At 45.9% G+C, this 15,507-nt stretch overlaps 1 protein-coding gene across 1 annotated transcript in view; it reads right to left on the bottom strand.

Annotated features, from left to right (window-relative positions):
- The window catches only part of LOC124798496 (lysozyme-like), a 40,015-nt gene extending 29,182 nt beyond the window's left edge, over positions 1-10,833 (bottom strand). Inside the window, exon 1 of the mRNA XM_047261934.1 lies at positions 10,644-10,833. Coding sequence (XP_047117890.1) covers positions 10,644-10,779 — 136 coding nt within the window. The 5' untranslated portion in view covers positions 10,780-10,833. The remainder of the gene's footprint in view (positions 1-10,643) is intronic.
- Positions 10,834-15,507: the final 4,674 nt, after the last annotated feature.

Below are 15,507 nucleotides of genomic sequence, written 5' to 3'. Positions count from 1 at the left end.
TATAACTGCCATTTGCTTTCTGTACAAATTGTAAATAGCCTTTCGCTCCCTGTATTTTACCCCTGCCACCTTCAGAATTTAAAAGAGAGTATTCCAATCAACATTGTCGAAAGCTTTCTCTAAGTCTACAAATGCTAGAAACGTAGGTTTCCATTTCCTTAATCTTTCTTCTAAGATAAGTCGTAGGATCAGTATTGCCTCACGTGTTCCTACATTTCTACGGAATACAAACTGATCTTCCCCGATGTCGGCTTCTATCAGGTTCTCCATTCGTCTGTAAAGAATTCACGTTAGTATTTTGCAGCCGTGGCTTATTAAACTGATAGTTCGGTAATTTATTTATTTATTTATTTAAATTAATCTGTCAACACCAGCCCTCTTTGGGATTGGGATTATTATATTCTTCCTGAAGTCTGAAGGTATTTCGCCTGTCTCATACATCTTGATCACCAGATGGTAGAGTTTTGTCAGGACTGGCTCTCCCAAGGCTGTCAGGAGTTCTAATGGAATGTAGCCTACTCCGGGGGCCTTGTTTCGACTCAGGTCTTTCAGTGCTCTGTCAAACTCTTCACGCAGTATCATATCTCCCATTTCGTCTTCATCTACATCCTCTTCCATTTCCATAATATTGTCCTCAAGTACATCGCCCTTGTATAGACCTTCTATATACTCCTTCCACCTTTCTGCTTTCCCTTCTTTGCTTACAACTAGGTTTCCATCAAAGCTCTTGATATTCATGCAAGTGGTTCTCCTTTCTCCAAAGGTCTCTTTAATTTTCCTGTAGGCAGTATCTATCTTACCCCTAGTGAGATAAGCCTCTACATCCTTACATTTGTCCTCTAGTCATGCCTGCTTAGCCATTTTGGACTTCCTGTCAATCTCATTTTTGAGACGTTTGTAATCCTTTTTGCCTGCTTCATTTATTGCATTTTTGTATTTTCCCCTTTCATCAATTAAATTGAATATTTCTTCTGTTACCTAAGGGTTTCTACTAGCCCTCGTCTTTTTACCTATTTGATCCTTTGCTGCCTTCACTATTTCATCCCTCAAAGCTACTCATTCTTCTTCTACTGTATTACATTCCTCCATTCCTGTCAATTGTTCCCTTATGTTCTCCCCGAGACTCTGTACAACCTCTGGTTCTTTCAGTTTACCCCTGGTCCCACCTCCATAAATTCCCACCTTTTTGCAGTTTCTTTAGTTTTAATCTACAGTTAATAACCAATAGATGGTGGTCAGAGTCCACATCTGCCCCTGGAAATGTCTTACAATTTAAAACCTGGCTCCTAAATCTGTCTTACCATTATATCATCTATCTGATACCTTTTAGTATCTCCATGGTTCTTCCATGTATACAACCTTTTTCATGATTCTTGAACCAAGTGTTAGCTATGATTAAGTTATGCTCTGCGCAAAATTCTACCAGGCGGCTTCCCCTTTCATTTCTTAGCCCCAATCCATATTCACCTATGTTTCCTTCTCTCCCTTTTCCTACTCTCGAATTCCAGTCACCCATGACTATTAAATTTTCGTCTCCCTTCACTACCTGAATAATTTCTTTTATCTCCTCATACATTCATCAATTTATTCGTCATCTGCAGAGCTAGTTGGCATATAAACTTGTACTACTGTAGTAGATATGGGCTTCGTGTCTATCTTGGCCACAATAATGCGTTCACTATGCTGTTTGTAGTAGCTTACCCGTACTCCTATTTTTTTTATTCATTATTAAACCTACTCCTGCATTACCCCTATTTGATTTTGTATTTATAACCCTGTATTCACCTGACCAAAAGTCTTTTTCCTCCTGCCAACGAACTTCACTAATGCCCACTATATCTAACTTTAACCTATCCATTTCCCTTTTTAAATTTTCTAACCTACCTGCCCGATTAAGGGATCTGACATTCCACGCTCCGATCCGTAGAACGCCAGTAATATTTCCCCTGATAACGACGTCCTCTTGAGTAGTCCCTGCCCGGGGATCCGAATGGGGGACTATTTTACCTGCGGAATATTTTACCCGAGAAGACGCCATCATGAGTTAATCATACAGTAAAGCTGCATGCCCTCGGGAAAAATTACGGCTGTAGTTTCCCCTTGCTTTCAGTCGTTCGCAGCACCAGTACAGCAAGGCTGTTTTGGTTAGTGTTACAAGGTCAGATCAGTCAGTCATCCAGACTGTTGCCCCTGCAACTACTGAAAAGGCTGCTGCCCGTCTTCAGGAACCACACGTTTGTCTAGCCTCTCAACAGATACCCCTCCGTTGCGGTTGCACCTACGGTACGGCTATCTGTATCGCTGAGGCTTGCAAGCCTCCCCACCAACGGCAAGGTCCACGGTTCAAGGGGGGTGGGGGGGGGAGGGTGGCTTGAACGTACAGGGTGACATTTATTTAACTATATGAAAAAAAAGTAAATTAGTTACAAACTATGGCGTGCACACACTTTATTCAATATGTAAACGTCATTTCAGATACTCGGATTTAGATTATGACATGTTCGATATGCCTGCCATCATTGGCGATGATGTGGCGCAGATGTATTAGGGAAATTCTGCTTGACCCGCTGAAAGTCGGAACATCGATGCTGTCGAGTGGCTGTTTTCAGCTTAGCAATGGTTTTGGGGTGATTGTTGTACGCATTAGCCGCACAAAAAGGGAGTCGTATGTGTTCAGATCCGGAGAATATGGCGAGTGCTCTTCCAGGACATTACACACACACTTGCCGCGATGGGGCCGAGCTCCGTCTTGCATGAACCACATCTTATCGAAATCAAGGTCACTTTGGATGATAGGGACGAAATCATTTTCCAAAACCTTAACGTACCGTTCGGTAATGACGTGCCATCAGGGAATATCGCACCGATTTTTCCGTAACTCAACATTGCACACCACACAGTCACTCCTTGAGAGTAAAGAGAGTTCTCGATCGCGAAATGTGGATTCAAAGTCCCCCAAATGCGCCAGGTTTGCTTATTGACGAATCCATCCGAATGAAAGTGAGCTTCGTCGCTAAACCAAACCATACTGCTCATACTAATTCCCGTCACGTGCCGCTGCCAAACATCCCTAACGTAAACCGTTCAGAAGTTTTGACGGTTTTGTTTCATATAGTTCAATAACTGTCACCGTGAAAATGCATAGGCAAACCAGGCCTGCAGCTGCATTGTACTCAATACGTTACAAGCATCAGACACTGTCAGAACAGTGTTCTGTATAGTTGTGAGTGCGTTATATTGGAGCTGAGTGAATTGGAGCGTGGGGAAATTGTTGATGTCCGTATGATGGGTGCTTCTGTAACCAAGATAGCCTAAGTCTTCGGTGTTTCAAGAGGCACCGTATCGAAGATTAATATGGCGTACAGAGAAAACGGAAAAACATTATCCGATAAGTGCGGGTGGAAGTATATGTTGAGTGCTCGTCACAGACGGTTGACGAAAAGTTGGAAGACAACAGCTACAAAAGTCGTTGCAGAACTGAATGTCGCACTCACGAATCCTGTCGGCAAAAAAACAACGCGAATGGAGCTCGATAAGCTGGGAATTGGAGGATGAGATGGAATTCCAAAACCGCTCATCAGCGATGCAAATACGCGTACCCGCAAAACGAGGTGCCGATGCCATAAAACCTGGACTTTACAGCAATGGAAGAAATCCACTCCGTCGGATGAGTCATGTTTCACACCGCGTCCAACTTCTGGGCGAGTTTAGGTCCCAAGGGTAAAACATGGCGCGGGTTCGGTAATGATTTGGGCAGCCGTATCGCGGTGCTCCGTGGGCCCATGGTTACTCTGCCAGATCGCATTACGTCAAGGATTATGTGACCAGTTTGGCTGATAAGATCCATTCCATGGTACACTGTTTGTTCCAAAACGATAATGGTGTGTTCCAAGACGACGAGATCCCTGTTGCACACAGTTGACATCATCCAGGACTGATTTCATGAGCACGAGAAATAATCGTTGCATCTTCCCCGGCCACTAGATCACCACATGGCACTATTACTGAGCCTTTGTGTTGTGGCCTGTTGTGGTGCCTGATCTCCAACCACCTCCATCATCGTTACGTGAACTTGGCCAGTATTTTATAGGAATAATAGTATAAGAGTACCCCTTGAAATCCGCACTGGATCTACATTTATTCACTCCGAGACGACTGGAAGCTGTTTTGAATGCTATTTTCCTACACCGTATTAAGCAGGTGTTTTTGGTGTTTCCGTATTTTGGTCCACCCCCTTTACATCCCACACAATTTGAATGAAAAGGGTTATTATTCTCGTAAAACGGTGGAAGAGCTTAAATTAATTAAAGTGTCATATCTGAAAATTACTTCACTAAACGTACACTGCTATGCACTCATAGCACGATGTGAAAGTTATGTAAACAGGGTGGACGCAAGGGAACCTCCGATTGCTTCCTACCGTCCAAACGAAGTGTAGACCTATCCAGCAAGGAAACACACTGTCGGATCTTGTAAGATGTATCCAGGCCGTTGCCCTAATGGGTAGGAAATCTTCCGGTGACTTGTTTTCCTTCCACGTCGTTTACAGATAACAGGTCGCCATCTACATATTATCGCAGGCCACTTCGTAGGCTCTATGCGTGTTGCGACGGTCATTCTGTTAATGTCTGTAATTACGTCAGACACGCTGGACTATCTGTGTTGTACGTACTGTAGATCGGTCGCGACCCTAACCAATCGTTCCCGCCCGATACCGAAGTATTGGTCCATATAAGTTTTATTCTCTCACTAAGAGTCCTGCTGTGTTTGATGCCAAGAAAGATGGCTTACCAAAATACGGATAACGTGATACATTTTCATGAAGTAGTCATACATATTTACGCGTAATAATCAGTTGCTGTAAATGAGATTACCTAATCCATTTACACTTAATAACTACAGTAACAAAATCAGAATTTGCTACGAGGAAGAAACAAGACAGAAAAGATGCAAAAGAAAGTATAATACGGTGAGAGAAAGGCGGGGACAGTGACTTGGGGTACTAATCAGGAAACAGCAAAGTCTAATATGCACAAGCGATAAGAGATAAGACACATTTTCTTTACACAGTGGAGAACTGTTTAACTGCGCTGATCAGTTGAGGCTGGATATTCCATACTAGAGAAACGCGGAAGGACTTAGCATAAGCGTTGCGTTGCGTTGTTTGGGGAAGGAGACCAGACAGCGAGGTCATCGGTCTCATCGGATTAGGGAAGGACGGGGAAGGAAGTCGGCCGTGCCCTTTCAAAGGAGCCATCCCGGCATTTACCTGGAGCGATTTAAGGAAATCACGGAAAGCCTAAATCAGGATGCCCGGACGCGGGATTGGCTTGGCTCTGAGAACTATGGGACTTAACTTCTAAGATCATCAGTCCCTTAGAGCATAGAACTACTTAAACTTAACTAACCTAAGGACATCACACACATCCATGCCCGAGGCAGGATTCGAACCTGCGACCGTAGCGGTCGTGCGGTTTCAGACTGTAGCACCTAGAACCGCTCGGCCACCCTGGCCGGCGACGTGGGATTGAACCGTCGTCCTCGCGAATGCGAGTCCAGTGTGCTAGCCACTGCGCCACCTCGCTCGGTGACTTGGCATAAGCCGTTGTTGCTATGGCGAGGTGCAGAAACTAATTTAGAAGGTAATAATCGAGTCTCTTGTGAGTATTGGTGAGTTAGGAATGCAGGACAGATGATTACTGAAGAGACGATGGAAAACGAGGATCTTGTAGTCGCATATTCTGGTGCAACTGGTTCAACTGGCTCTGAGCACTATGGGACTTAACATCTATGGTCATCAGTCCGCTAGAACTTAGAACTACTTAAACCTAACTAACCTAAGGACATCACACAACACCCAGCCATCACGAGGCAGAGAAAATCCCTGACCCCGCCGGGAATCGAACTCGGGAACCCGGGCGTGGTAAGCGAGAACGCTACCGCACGACCACGAGATGCGGGCTCGCACATTCTAACGGCATGAAACCAGTGTAGGTATCTGTAGCAAAGAGTGACGCGGTCGCCCTGGGCAGTCTTACCTATAGGTGAGAGTGATGCAGTATCGGCTTGCTCAAGTTTGTTGACTTTACTATCTAACTGTGATGATTATTCGGAATATTAATATACCATTCTCTTACCTCAAGATATGTTCTATGACCAGTACTATACAATGATTTTTATTTTTTATATGTAGTACTTAAATAGCGAACGGCCTTGCCGCAGTGGTAACTTCCGTTCCCGCCAGATCACCGAAGTTACGCAACGTCAGGCTGGGCTAGCACTTGCATGGGTGACCTTCCGGTCTGCCGAGCGTTGTTGGCAAGCGGGGTGCACTCAGCCCTTGTGAGGCAAACTGAGGAGCTACTTAATTGAGAAGTAGCGGCTCCGGTCTCGTAACTGACTTAACAGCCGGGAGAGCGGTATATTGACCACATGCCCCTCCATATCTGCATCCAGTGACGCCTGTGGGCTGAGGATGACACGACGGCCGGTCGGTACCATTGGGCCTTCCAAGGCCTGTTCAGACGGAGAGAGAGTACTTAAATACATCGAAGCTACAAGGCTTGTAGAAAATGTGTTGCACTATCGGCAATTGTCTTTTCTGTGATAACATCGATTGTTAATGATACACTGCACTGATACTTATCGAATAATAATAGTGCACAAGAGCATGGAAATTTATTGCTACAGTTCCACCTCAGTTCACGAATGTTTAGCTCGCTTTTACTTTTTTCTCATTTTCCACCATTTCAGACTGAAAAAGTAGTAAGAAGAAGAAGGAAATGTAGTTCAGAAATAGAAATTAGTTTTGGTCAATAATGAAAAACAATCGGGTGGTCGGTACCAATGAAACGAAGAATACCACCTACTTTACACACGACTGAGCCTACACGATGATTCTGTTTCAGATCCCTGCAAATTGTTTCACGCCTGTTTATAAGAGTTAACTAATTACAGTTGTACCTCAGTGATATCGTAATCGTGGGACAGTACGGTGTTTACGAGAGGCGTTCAGTAAGTAATGCAACCCCTCTTTATATCGACCAATTTCGCTTGAAAAAATTCTGAATCTTTCGCCGGACATCGTGGAATATTTCTGCTTCATCCCCTACAGTTTTATGCAGTTCGGATGGCGCTAAACATTGCCTTTAGAATGGCGCCTGTGAAGGTGGTACGTTCCAGTCAGAAAGCTGTCATTGAATTTCTTTTGGCGGAAAATTAGAGCATCGCAAATATTCATAGATGCCTGCAGAATGTGTACAGAAACCCCACAGTGAACAGAACCACGGTGAGTCACTGGGCGAGGCGTCTGTCATCACCACAAAACTGGACTGTTGTTCTTCATCCACTCTGGGGCCCGGAGCTCGCACCCTCCGACTCCCATCTTTTTGGCCCAGTGAAGCATGCACTCCGCGGGAAGCAGTACGTGTATGAATGACGAGGTTATTGGTGCTGCAAGACGTTGATCCCGACATAGACTAGTAGAGTGGCACAATGCGGGCATACAGACTTTCCCAGAAGGTGGCGTAAGGCTGTCGCATTGAATGGAGATTATGTTAAAAGTAGGGTTTTGCAGGCAAAAGAGTGGGGAATAACATGGTGTATCGTAAACCTGAATAAAACCAACCTACTTTGCGAATAAAATGTGTAGGATTACTTACTGAACGCTCCTCGCATTGCTGTGAAGTACATAAGTTTACATTTCTGATAATTGTAAGTAAGTTACCATACTTCGCTCAGCTTTGCAGTTTTATCGAGGTCAGTCTGAATATTTGTGCAGCTGGTTTGAAAAAGTCCGAAAAGTCAGAGATTATTATTAATAATGTCTGCTATATCATTAATAGACAACACGAACAGCAAGTGTTCTAACACACTTGCCTAGGACGCGCTTGTGATTGCTTCTAAATCTTTCGCTGACTCTCCATTGAAGAAAACGTACTGGGTCCTCTCGACTAAGAAATCCTCAATACCGTTACAAGATTCGCTTGTATAAATCACGAAGCAACGTATATAATAGCATAAGTTAAATAAAACTGCAAACTTGGAACACAACTGAACTCATTGTTTAGATGACACGTTTAGTCATCGATAAGAACGAAAACAGCTTTACAGGTTAGACGAGGGGTTCTCAAACGGTTCTTTGCTGTTCGTAGGGGCATCGTGGTGGTTTCATTAAATAATAATTTGATTTACTTGTTTCCTGAATAAAGAAACAGTGTATGCGCCAGTTGTGATAACTGGCGGGTACGAAGAATTAAATGTGTGTTCAGTTATAAGGTTCTGTGAAATTTGCGTTACAAGAAATACGACTTTCAAGTATTAGTAATTAACCTGAGAGGCAGCAAATTGAAAGTGGAAAGATTAGTGTAATTCATTAATAAGTATTTCGAGACTCAAGAGATTATTGCAAATCGTGACGCAGCAGTTAACGATTATCTCTGAACAACTTAGCAACGCAATCAACAACTGCATGAGAATCTTTGACGACTCCGACGAAGATTTTAATGATCAAATATCAAGATATATAGTACCCCGTATTTGACAAAAGTTATATCAGTACGACCGTGCAGTAATGTAAAATCTCCGTAGAAACTTTGCTACACTGGTCCTTCGAAAATACGCTTAACAACTTGCGGGATTAATACACGCATAAGACACGGCATTTTGCATGTGCTTTAATGATCAACCATTCGATGTCGTGCACCAACAGAGACTCTACATTGAAAGTGAAGTTCGTTTCCTCGTCACTGCTTGAGTTTTGGGACTTGCTGTAACAGGATTATGCACAAATAGGTAACAAAGCCCTACGAAAAAAAATGATTCAAACGGCTCTAAGCACAATGGGACTTTAAATCTGAGGTCATCAGACCCCTAGACTTAAACTACTTGAACCTAACTAACCTAAGGACATCACATACATCCATGCCCGAGGCAGGATTCGAACCTGCGACCGTAGCAGCAGCGCGGTTCCGGACTGAAGCGCCTAGAACCGCTCGGCCACAGCGGCCGGCGAGCCCTATTAGTTTTGACAGCTCTTAAACCACCCTCCTAATGAGAGGTAGGTTTTTTCAACATTCAGTCATCAACACGAAATATAGTTAGCGAACGAATGTGAAGAAACAGACGCGAGTCGCAGTTTCCGATCATGTTCCGAGATTTGAATAGGTCGGTTTTATCAGCATTGGCAGTCATCAACAGGAAATATAGTTAACGAACGAATGTGAAGAAACAGACGCGAGTCGCAGTTTCCAATCTTGTTCCGATATTTGATTAATGATGGTGAAGAAACAAGCTAGTCCTTCCCGTTGAACCGAGGAAGTGGCGCGGTGGTTAGCACACTGGACTCGCATTCGGGAGGACGACGGTTCAAACCCGCGTCCGGCCATCCTGATTCAGGTTTTCTGTGATTTCCCTAAATGGCTTCAGGCAAATAGCGTGGTGGTTCCTTTGAAAGGGCACGGCCGATTTCTTTCCCTAATGTGAGCTTGTACTCTGTCTCTAATGACCTCGTTGTCGACGGGACGTTAAACGTTAATCTCCTCCTCCTTCCCATGATTTTGTTGTAAGAATAAGATGTAGTAACCAGAATGAGATTTTCACTCTGCAGCGGAGTGTGCGCTGATATGGAACTTCCTGGCAGATTAAAACTGTGTGCCGGACCGAGACTCGAACTCGGGACATTTGCCTTTCGCGTGCAATTGCTCTATTAACTGAGCTACCCAAGCACGACTCCCGCCCCGTCCTCACAGCTTTACTTCTGCCAGTACCTCGTCTCCTACCTTCCAGACTTTACAGAAGCTCTCCTGCGAACCTAGCAGAACTAGCATTCCTGAAAGAAAGGATATTGCGGAGACTTGGCTTAGCCACAGCCTGGGGGATGTTTCTAGAATGAGGTTTTCACTCTGCAGCGGAGTGTGCGCTGATATGAAACTTCCTGGCAGATTGAAACTGTGTGCAGGACCGAGACTCGAACTCGGGTCTTTTGCCTTTCGCGGGCAAGTGCCTTACCAACTGAGCTACCCAAGCACGACTCTCGCCCCCGACCTCACAGCTTTACTTCTGCCAGTACCTCGTCTCCTACCTTCCAAACTTTACAGAAGCTCTCCTGCGAACCTTGCAGAACTATGAGACGAAGTACTGGCAGAAGTAAAGCTGTGAGGACGGGGCGCGAGTCGTGCTTGGGTAGCTTAGTCGGCACGGTAGTTCAGCGTGTTCGGTCAGAGGGATAGCTGCCTTTTGTAATAAAAAACTGAGTGGATGGATCAATAACGAACTTCAACGGGCGTCAGAAGACATCCGCCACGAACAATTGCAACGAACTATAACGAAAAAATGAGATTAAAAAAAAAAAAAGCTGGTAGAGCACTTGCCCGCGAAAGGCAAAGGTCCCGAGTTCGAGACTCGGTCCGGCACACAGTTTTAATCTGCCAGGAAGTTTCAAGATGTAGTAACATTAAAAGTTTTGTGTCAATAGTTAATCAAGAATCGACTACTCTTATTCATTTATTTTCGAAACTTAAATTTATTTACAACACATTTCGAGTGGAATATCGTGTGCGAAAGGAGCCATATGTGTTTCTGTTCTGGTCGTGAGAGCTGTAGACTCGAAAAATTTGGATAAGACTGTGGTAGGCTGTACTCACAGTTCCTGAGGTCGCTGGTAATGCCGTGACGTTTGAGCGCGCTGACGATCTCGCAGCGCTGCAGCTTCTTGGCGTCGCCAGAGCCGAGGACGAGTACCAGGGCGAGGCCCAACAGGACTGCAGCCGACGCGCGCATCTGTGCGGTGGTGTGACGCGGCTGCTCTCTGAGACGGGTCCAGTGCGAACCGCGGCGGGCGTCGTGCTTTTATTGCGTCGCTTCGCGCCTCAGCTGAGGACGCAGCCCCCACCTCACCTCACCCCACCCCACTCCGCTGCATCCGGGGACCGGTGCGCTGCGCCGACGACAGCAGCAGCAGCTTCCGAGAAGCCCAGCTGTGCCCTGCCCGGCTGCCGAAAAACACTGTGCGACGTCAGCTAGCTCGGCCCAACAGCTCGTCTGTTTACAATAAACGTTTGCTTAAGGCGCGTACACACGAGGCCAGCGAAGACCAGCGAAAGACAACCACTGGATTCTGCCGAACGTTGGTCGTTAACGCATTGGCGTTCGGTCTACCATCTTCACCAAACCAAGGGATCCCGCAATTCGGACATTTGCAAACTCAGTTGACTCTGAAAACTTGCCATGGTGAAGAGGATTTAGCAGCCGTCGGATGTGCAGCATTTACACTGAAGAGCCCAAGAAACTGGCACAAGTGCCTAGTAGAAACTGGTACAAGTGCCTAATATTGTGTAGGGCCCCCGCGAGCAGGCAGAAGTGCCGCAACATGACGTGGCATGGACTCGACTAATGTCCGAAGCAGTGCTGGAGGGAATTGATACAGTGAATCCTGCAGGGCTCTCCATAAATCCGTAAACAGTACAAGTGGGTGGATATCTGTTCTGAACAGCAGGTTGCGTGGCATCCCAGATATGCTCAAAATGTTCATGTCTGGGGAGCTTGGTGGCCAGCGGAAGTGTTTAAACTCAGAAGAGTCTTCCTGGAGCCACTCAGTAGAAATTTTGGACGTGTGGGGCGTCGCATTGTCCTGCTGGAATTGCCCAAGTCCGTCGGAATGCACAAGGGACACGAATGGATGCAGATGATCAGAGAGGATTCTTACGTACGTGTCACCTGTCAGAGTCTTATCTAGACGTGTCAGAGATCCCATATCAGTCCAACTGCACACGCCCCACACGATTACAGAGGCTCCACCAGCTTGAATAGTCCCCTGCTGACATGTAGGGTCCATGGATTCATGTGGTTTTCTCCACACCCGTACACGGCTATCCGCTGGATAAAATTTGAAACGAGTCTCGTCTGACAAAACAACATGTTTACAGTCATCAGCAGTCCAAAGTTGGTGTTGACGGGCCCAGGCGAGGCGTAAAGCTTTGTGTCGTGCAGTCATCATGGGTACACGATTGGGCGTTCGACTCCGAATGATGTTTCGTTGAATGGTCCGCACGCTGACACTTGTTGATGGCCCAGCATTGAAATCTGCAGCAATTTGCGGAAGGGTTGCACTCCTGTCACGTTGATCGATTCTCTTCGGTCGTTGTTGGTCCCGTTCTTACAGCATCTTTTTCCAGCCGCAGCAGTGTCTGAGATTTGATGTTTTAGCGGATTCCTCATATCCACGGTACACTCGTGAAATGGTCGTACGGGAAGATCCCCACTTCATCGCTGCCTCGGAGATGCTGTGCCCCATGGCTTGTAACACCACGTTCAAACTCACTTAAATCTCGATAACCCGCCATTATAGCAGTAGAAAACGATCTGATAACTGCGCCAGACACTTGTTGTCCTATAATAGACGTTGCCAACCGCAGCGCCACATTTTGCCTTTACATATCTCTGTATTTGAATACGCATGCCTATATTAGTTTCTTTCGCGCTTCATTGTGTTTTACTGCAAGAAACTGATCATCAGGGGCTCAGTTCGAAGCAGGACTGAAGACTGTTGACCAGAAAAGACGTTTCTGTTGACGCCCCGGAGAGTGGTGGGACCCCATCCTCACTGTCGCCCGCCGTACGGCACGACAGCCAGGAGTGATGGTCTGCAGTGGCATTTCATTTCATAGCAGAAGCCCTCTGGTTGTTTTCCGCAGCATTCTTACAGCACAGCAGCACGTCAGTGATATTATATGGCCCATTTTGTTGCCTATCATGGCGAGCAATCCTGGGCTTACATTTCAGCAAGATAATGCCCACCCCCACACGGCGAGAGAATACACTGCTTGTCTTCCCCGTGCTTGCCAAACCCTGGCCAGCAAGGGCGTCGGGTCTCTCCCCAATAAAGAAGGCATGGAGCATTATAGGCAGGGCCCTCCAACCAGCTCGGGGTTTTGACAATCTAACATGCCACTTAGATAGAATTTGGCGCGATATCCGTAAGGAGGACATCAAACAACTCCGTCAATGAAACTTCCTGACGGATTAAAACTGTGTGCCGGACCGAAACTCGAACTCGGGACCTTTGCCTTCGCGGCCAAGTGCTCTACCAACTGAGCTACCCAAGCACGATTCACGACCCGTCCTCACAGCTTCAATTCTGCCAGTACCTCGTCTCCTACCTTCCAAACTTCACAGAAGCTCTTCTGCAAACCTTGCAGAACTAGCACTCCCGGAAGAAAGGCTATTGCGGAGACATGGCTTAGCCACATCCTAGGGGATGTTTCCAGAATGAGATTTTCACTCTGCAGCGAAGTGTGTGCTGATATGAAACTCCCGGAGATATTAAAACTGTGTGCCGGACCGAGACTCGAACTCGGTCCCGAGTCTCTGTCCGCACACTCCGCTGCAGAGTGAAAATCTCATTCTGGAACTCCGTCAATCATTGCCAAGTCGATTAAGTGCTTGAATAAAGGCCAGAGGAGGACCGAAGCGTTACTGACCTCCTCAGTTTGTGAAGCTCTTTCCCTTGAATCAGTCATCCAATTTTTCTATTGTAATCATTTGTTTCTCTGTATATGAACATCACATCTACCGATTTCCGTCTCATTTTGATAATTTCTGCGTGTTGTGTCTTTTTTTGTCTTAGCTGTACATTTGTATTAATTAGGACAGTATTTCAGACTGTGGTCAGTGGCAGGTCGTAATCTTACATTCGCAACTAGCGTCTCTGGCTCTTTTCGGTGTTGGACTTACTCCTGCGGCGTATACGCTACTCTAAAGATTACGTATCTTTCTTTTGTTCATTTGCAACGTTGTTGAGTGTTACTGTGCGTGAGTGTTAAAGTCTGTATATGGAAAAATGACGCCTGCCAATAACTGTTGTAATTTCTTTCCTTGGCTATTAGCGATCGTCTACCTCTGCAGCAGGCAGACCTTTACATTAAAATGCCACAGGCTCAAAATTTCTGTGAATTTTAAAACAGGTGTCAACTCTTAGGCTAACGAATAGGTAGGCAATCAAGGATCGCGTTACAACTTTACAGCAGGTTGACGAGTTGCGTGCCGCATGAAGCTACTTGGCACGCCTGTTTCAGCACCGGAAGCGGCGCGTGACATTTACGGGTGTTCACCGCAGCCGGTTTCGTAAGAGGCGCCGGAAATCCCGGCTGTCGCTAGCGGCAAAACAATTCGTCTTCGCGCGAGAAACGTGCTCCGTGATCTACAGGACCTGATGTTTATTTGGCACGTACGCTTTGATACTCTGAACTAATAGGAAATCTTGCGTTCTAGTTATCCAGACAAGACTAACTGAAGGACCAGCCTGGGTGACGCATCAATTACATGTCGACGGCCGAGAAAGAGAGCGACGGAGATAACAACAACGTACGCTCCGGTATTCTACATTACTTCGGGCGCTAAATGTCGAGCAGCAGTTAAAATACTGATTAAGCATATTGTTTGACTATACTGTTCGCCCACTGTAGCTAATTCAGCATTTATTGATAGAGCAATGCGTACGTGTGCTATGTCGTCTAAGAAAGTCTTCGGCTGGTAACTTTCGATGCTTTTTATCCTAAACATACACCGATGAGCCAAAAAATTATGACACTACCCACCGCAAGACTTAATGCCCCCTGGTACGCCTCGGGCACGTCACAGTATCAGGAAAGTATGTAGGAGGCGTATTGGCGAATGTAGAATCAAATGGGGAAATCTATTGAATTTCACAAAGGGACGATGGTTTTGTTCTGTCCTCTGGGAACGAGCGTTTGGGAAACGACGAAGCTCTTCGCAGACTACTGTCGTGAGGATCGTTGGAAAGTGGTTGTAGGATGGTGAAGCCACGAGTGGGCGACAAGGTGTTCGACGCCCAAGCTCATCATACATTGTGGAGTCGTAAACCTGCCCATTCTGTAAAGAATAAGCTGCGGTCTGTGGCAGGTCTGACGACAGAGTGCAGTCCTGGTGCAGGCAAAACAGTTTTGGAGCACACCATTCAGCGCACATAGTTGAAAATTGGTTTCCGCAGCAGACGACCTGTACATCTTCCCATGTTGATCCAACCGCATAATTGTATTGAACACGAAATCATCAACATCGGCACATGGCTCAATCTAAACGTTTCTTGTTGCACCAGGTTGATGGCTGTGTCTGTATCCACCATCATCCATGTGAACGGCTATTGGAAAATTGTGTCGCGTCGCGGATGCGAGGCAGTGGAAGAGATACATGATGATACGGGTGACATTCACCTGTACTTCCATGATGCGTATTGTAGAATTCGGAGACAACATGACAACTGTAAACTCCGTGAACGCCATTACACACAACGTGCATCATTCCATGCTTCATGTCTTGCCCTATGGATAGCTGTTTAAGCAGGATAACTGTCTGTGTCATAAGCCCAGAATACATCACAGTGGTTAGAAGATCTTGGTGGTGAACTCAAGTTCATGCCATTCCACACCAAATTCGACTGTCTGGAACTCAAGGAAACAAATCTGGGACATTTCGGTACCACATTGCACC

This window comes from Schistocerca piceifrons, chromosome 5, assembly GCF_021461385.2.
Source record: "Schistocerca piceifrons isolate TAMUIC-IGC-003096 chromosome 5, iqSchPice1.1, whole genome shotgun sequence".
NCBI classification, from domain to species: Eukaryota; Metazoa; Arthropoda; class Insecta; order Orthoptera; family Acrididae; genus Schistocerca; species Schistocerca piceifrons.
This window is presented reverse-complemented; position numbering and strand designations above follow the sequence as displayed.